The sequence below is a fragment of the Triticum aestivum genome, chromosome 5D (assembly GCF_018294505.1).
Source record: "Triticum aestivum cultivar Chinese Spring chromosome 5D, IWGSC CS RefSeq v2.1, whole genome shotgun sequence".
NCBI classification, from domain to species: Eukaryota; Viridiplantae; Streptophyta; class Magnoliopsida; order Poales; family Poaceae; genus Triticum; species Triticum aestivum.
Window position 1 is genome coordinate 104671982 of NC_057808.1, and position 6189 is coordinate 104678170.

General features: G+C 43.3%; 1 protein-coding gene across 1 annotated transcript; it reads left to right on the plus strand.

Annotated features, from left to right (window-relative positions):
* Nucleotides 1–4181: 4181 nt before the first annotated feature.
* Nucleotides 4182–5918, plus strand: LOC123119711 (60S ribosomal protein L8). Its single transcript, XM_044539609.1, has 2 exons — nt 4182–4697; nt 5388–5918. Exons 1-2 carry the CDS (start codon nt 4258–4260, stop codon nt 5731–5733), a joined length of 786 nt encoding a protein of 261 aa, XP_044395544.1. The 5' UTR covers nt 4182–4257; the 3' UTR covers nt 5734–5918.
* The last annotated feature ends 271 nt before the right edge of the window (nt 5919–6189 follow it).

Genomic DNA, 6189 nt, shown 5'->3' on the forward strand with positions numbered 1-6189 from the left:
TCTACTTGCCGTTCCAAGTAAATTTGTATGTGCCAAACTCTAAACCTTCAAATGAAATTCTGTTTTGTATGCTCGAATAGCTCATGTATTAACTAGGGCTGTCTATATCTTCCATGCTAGGTGGGTTATTCTCACGAGGAGTGGACTCCGCTCCTCATTCACAAGAAAATGGCCGGTAACCGGGATGCCTAGTCCCATGCTCAAACCAAATCAAAATATTTACAAACAAAACTCCCCCAGGACTGTTGTTAGTTGGAGGCACCCGTTGTTTAGAGCAAGCCATGGATTGATGCTTGTTGGTGGTGGGGGAGTATAAACTTCACCATTCTATTTGGGAACCGCCTATAATGTGTGTAGCATGGAAGATATCGAGATCTCTTGGTTGTTATGTTGACAATGAAAGTATGCCACTCAAAGTATTATTTATCTCTATTTCCAAATTCGAGCTCTGGCACCTCTGCAAATACCTGCTTTCCTCTGCGAAGGGCCTATCTATTTACTTTTATGTTGAGTCATCATCCTCTTATTAAAAAGCACCAGTTGGAGAGCACTGATGTCATTTGCATGCATTATTATTAATTTACATTGAGTATAACTATTACTGGATCTCTTTTACCATGAATTACAACGTCTAGTCAATCCTTGATCTTTAGAGGTGCTTTGCATTTATGTTTTGCGGTCTCAGAAAGGGCTAGCGAGATACCATCTTGTTATATCATATTATGATTGTTTTGAGAAAGTGTTGTCATCCGAGATTTATTATTATTGCTCGCTAGTTGATTATGCCATTGATATGAGTAAACTTGAGACCTAAATGTTATTGTGAATATGGTTAGTTCATAATCTTTGCTGAAAACTTGAATGCTGGCTTTACATATTTACAACAACAAGAGCAAACAGAGTTTGTAAAAGTTTTTTTTATCACTTTCAGTTTGTCAACTGAATTGCTTGAGGACAAGCAAAGGTTTAAGCTTGGGGGAGTTGATACGTCTTCATCGTATCTACTTTTCCAAACACTTTTGCCCTTGTTTTGGACTCTAACTTGCATGATTTGAATGGAACTAACTCGGACTGACGTTGTTTTCAGCAAAATTGCCATGGTGTTATTTTTGTGCAGAAATAAAAGTTCTCGGAATGACCTGAAACTTCACGGAGAATATTTTTGGAATTTATAAAAAATACTGGCGAAAAAATCAACACCAGGGGGGCCACACCCTGTCCATGAGGGTGGAGGGCGCGCCCCTTGCCTCGTGGGCCCCCTGAGGCTCCACCGATCTCAACTCCAACTCTATATATTCACGTTCTGGGAGAAAAAAATCAAAGAGAAGGATTCATCGCGTTTTACGATACGGAGCTGCCGCCAAGCCCTAATCTCTCTCGCGAAGGCTGATCTGGAGTCGGTTCGGGGCTCCGGAGAGGGGATTCCGTCGCCGTCGTCATCATCAACCTTCCTCCATCACCAATTTCATGATGCTCACCGCCGTGCGTGAGTAATTCCATCGTAGGCTTGCTGGACGGTGATGGGTTGGATGAGATTTATCATGTAATCGAGTTAGTTTTGTTAGGGTTTGATCCCTAGTATCCATTATGTTCTAAGATTGATGTTGCTATGACTTTTCTATGCTTAATGCTTGTCACTAGGGCCCGAGTGCCATGATTTCAGATCTGAACCTATTATGTTTTCATGAATATATGTGAGTTCTTGATCCTATCTTGCAAGTCAATAGTCACTTATTATGTGTTATGATCCGACAACCCCGAAGTGACAATAATCGGGACCACTCCCGGTGATGACCGTAGTTTGAGGAGTTCATGTATTCACTAAGTGTTAATGCTTTGGTCCGGTACTCTATTAAAAGGAGGCCTTAATATCCCTTAGTTTTTAATAGGACCCCGCTGCCACGGGAGAGTAGGACAAAAGATGGCATGCAAGTTCTTTTCCATAAGCACGTATGACTATATTCGGAATACATGCCTACATTACATTGATGAACTGGAGCTAGTTCTGTGTCACCCTATGTTATAACTGTTGCATGAGGAATTGCATCCGACATAATTATCCATCACTGATCCAATGCCTACGAGCTTTTCACATATTGATCTTTGCTTAGTTACTTTTCCGCTGCCACTGTTACCTTTGCCACCGTTACCGTTACTTCCATACTACTTTGCTACTAAATACTTTGCTGCAGATATTAAGTTTTCCAGGTGTGGTTGAATTGACAACTCAACTGTTGATACTTGAGAATATTATTTAACGTCCCTTGTATCGAATCAATAAATTTGGGTTGAATACTCTACCCTCGAAAACTGTTGCGATCCCTATATTTGTGGGTTATCATGCATTCATGCATTTCTTAACGCATACCAGAAGATTGAAAAGCATGCCTCACATAATCAGTTCCGTGAGGATCTCATTGAGCACCAGTGGCAGCTACATGAAAAATAGTGTGTTCATGTTTTTTAATTCATAATTATTTACTTGGACGATTTGTTTCGTTGGATCACTTCTTAACTTGAATTGCTTGTTTGTTTAATTAAGCTAAATCAAATTAGTAATGTCGTGGAAATTTTTGATGTTGATACATGTAAATACCATGAGCGGAACCACAAGGTGTTCAAGAACAAGCCCCAATCATCAACTGCCAAGGGCATCAAAATGACATGATTGGAAACGTGTAGGAAGCGATGGGTTAGAGTGATTAATACCATGCAATGAACAAATGGCGTGTGGTGGAGCGCGACTTTGTCCAATACTCTTGTAACAAAACTTTTTGTACTATATTAGACACGTAGACCTTCTAAGGGTTCTCGAAGAACCATTGACTTTTTCTTTTAGGGTGAAAAGAGTTTTATCCATAGGTATAGAGTTACAGTCGAGAGGCAAAAGATTTTCAATACTTGATGATCCTTGGTGCAACTGTACAACGATGAATTCATTGGCTCTTTTGCCTATACCACTTGCCACGAAACATCGTTCTACGTGCTCGTCAAATTTTCAACTAGCCCGTTATGCCACTATGGTCCAAGGAACACTCACTTTGAAAATTATGTTCTTCAAAGTGTTGAGTATCACTAAATCGTTTCAAAGTTTTAAGTTACTAAAGACTAATCGGCAAGCGAATGGGATGCCACCTAAGATTGGAAAATTTAGTTTGACTAGAACAATGCCCGTGCGTTGCAATGAGATATAAATATTCTAGTAGGTTAGTTTGTGATTTACCTATCAATAATAATGCGATTGTGTAAATAAATGTTCATCAAATTCTGTCTGTGAATTACCTTGTATTTTGATGAGAAGTTTGGTAAGTAAATTAAAGTGAAATTGGTTCAAAAGATAAGTAAATTAAGATGATTAATTATCATATACTACATGGAAGGTTGGACGAAGGGGTGACGGAAAGAAAGATGAAATGAGAACCTTACGGTTTTTAACAACTACTCCCTCCGTTCCTAAATATAAGTCTTTGTAGAGATTCCACTATGGACTACATACGGAGCAAAATGGATGAATCTACACTTTAAAATGCATCTGCATACATCCATATGTGGCTCATAGTGGAATCTCTCTAAAGACTTATATTTAGGAACGGAGGGAGTAGTAGAGATAAACCGTTCTGGTAATGATTTCTGTTAGAAGTGTTGGGTGACGTGTGCTGTTAAAGAATGATTATAAGAGCATTATCATAAACTAATATATGGGATTGTGTTTATATAATCAAGAAAGAAAAAAATTATGTTCTTCAAGATCTGCCTTCTCCATTGGTCGAACTTCTTCTCCTCCCGTAGCACAAAAAAAAGGCGCGCTCCGGCTTGCTCGCCGCTCCGAACACCACAACCCTCTTCGGTGTTTTTGTTTTTTGAGAATCTCCCTCTTCGGTGTTAGATCACTTCAAACAGGCGGAGCCAGAATGGTACAAAGAGAACTCGGCCTACTACCAGCCCATTTCTCATTCCCACTACACTAACAAACCGGCCCATGACAGCCCAGTCCACTCCTCATTTCGTCAGTCCGTCACAGCACGGCCCGGCGACGCTATTCACTGACGTTGCGGTCCTACTGCCTGCCCAAACGAATCCAACGGCCCAGACGCGCCCCCATCCGCCATCCCGACCGTCCACCCTATGGGGTAATCAAACCACAAAGCCCGTGCCTCACCCTATATATTGCTCCCTCTTCCTCCTCGTCGAACCCTAGCCCAGCTGCCCATCCATTCCCCTCGCCGCCGCCGCCACTCCGCCGCTGCCGCCGCCGAGATGGGTCGCGTGATCCGCGCTCAGCGTAAGGGTGCGGGCTCCGTCTTCAAGTCCCACACCCACCACCGCAAGGGCCCCGCCCGGTTCAGGTCGCTCGACTTCGGCGAGCGCAACGGGTACCTCAAGGGCGTCGTCACCGATGTCATCCACGACCCGGGGCGTGGTGCGCCGCTGGCCAAGGTGACCTTCCGCCACCCGTTCAGGTACAAGCACCAGAAGGAGCTCTTCGTCGCCGCCGAGGGTATGTACACCGGCCAGTTCGTCTACTGCGGACGCCGAGCCACCCTCTCCGTCGGCAACGTCCTCCCGCTCCGCTCCGTCCCTGAGGGAGGCGTCATCTGCAACGTCGAGCACCACGTCGGCGACCGTGGTGTCTTCGCCAGGGCCTCCGGTGACTACGCCATCGTCATCAGCCACAACCCCGACAACGGCACCTCAAGGTACTGTTCCCTTTCCTCTCAACCCTCTCTCTAAAGTACATTACTATGGTTAGATCTGACGTTCTCCTGCTAGTAACTGTCATTAGATTTGGTGTATGTGATTCGCTGAAGGAATTGATTAAATGCTCATAGTTCGATCTGAGTATATGTTCGTTCACTGCTTCTGATATGTGTGATTTAGATGCTCTTTAATTGATTAAGGATTGGAAACCTTAAATGTGTGTGTTTCATCTATCAAAGACAAATTCTTAGGAACTCATTCTGTCGTTGAGCCTTGAGATGTCTCCTGTTCATCGTATAATCTACAACTGTTACGATATGCTTGCTCTTCTGTTATCTTAGAACTGTACACGATATGCTTTCTTCTGTTAACTTTGAACTTGGCATGACATGCTTTCTCTTCTGTTATCCTAGAACTGGACATGCATCTTGTAATTCTGTAAACATTAAACCAGAGACATGTGATCTCTAACTGTATTATCCTGCTTCTGTCTTCAGATTGGCCTACTGTGCTTTAAGATTATGATCACTAGCGTTTACTTAGATGTGGACCATTTCTTACTATCAGTTCTTGTCAGTACAAGATCATATGTGTATTTTTGGTTATTTTGCCTGATGGCCTGATGCTTTTGATGAATTCTTCAGCTGTACAAATATTTAGACACAGTTACTCATGTTCTGTTTATGCAGGATCAAGCTCCCCTCTGGTGCCAAGAAGATTGTCCCAAGCAGCTGCCGTGCCATGATTGGTCAGGTTGCTGGTGGTGGCAGGACTGAGAAGCCAATGCTCAAGGCTGGTAACGCCTACCACAAGTACCGTGTGAAGAGGAACTCCTGGCCTAAGGTGCGTGGTGTGGCCATGAACCCTGTGGAGCATCCCCACGGAGGAGGTAACCACCAGCATATTGGTCACGCTTCCACTGTCCGCCGTGATGCACCACCTGGCCAGAAGGTTGGTCTCATTGCTGCCAGGAGGACTGGTCGTCTCAGAGGCCAGGCTGCTGCCTCTGCTGCCAAGGCCGACAAGGCCACTTAGAGCTATCGTTGCTGTTTATCTATGTTTGCTGCCTCTAGATTACCCGTCAAGGACATGTATTGCAGTATGGATGTCGTTTTTGCTCACTTTGGTAACCTGGTGATGTTTGTTATCAGTTTTCGCTGTCGTGGTCTGGATTCTTCGGTCCACATAAAGAAGATTATGCATGGATATTTGTTTGTCGAGTTGCTTGAGTTAGCCCCTGGCGCTTATTTTTGTTTACTGTTTTAGTTTAGCTATATTGCTGGATCTCTAAACGTAGTTTTGTTTGGTCGAATCAAACAGTTGTATGTTTGCTTCTATCTCGTGGTTCTTTGGAATTTTAACCTTAGAGCCTCTCCAATAGGTGAGTTAGATGTATATATAAAAATGCCTGATTTTTAGATCGCTTACCCAAAATCACCCGTCCAACAAACTGAGGTAAATGTAAATTTGATCTGAGAACGTGGTGATGTA

Excerpts from the sequence above, each read along its gene's own strand:
- LOC123119711 (XM_044539609.1), top strand. The coding sequence starts at position 4,258 with ATGGGTCGCGTGATCCGCGCTCAGCGTAAGGGTGCGGGCTCCGTCTTC. Across the intron at positions 4,698-5,387 it reads CCCGACAACGGCACCTCAAG|GATCAAGCTCCCCTCTGGTG; the intron begins GTACTGTTCCCT and ends CTGTTTATGCAG.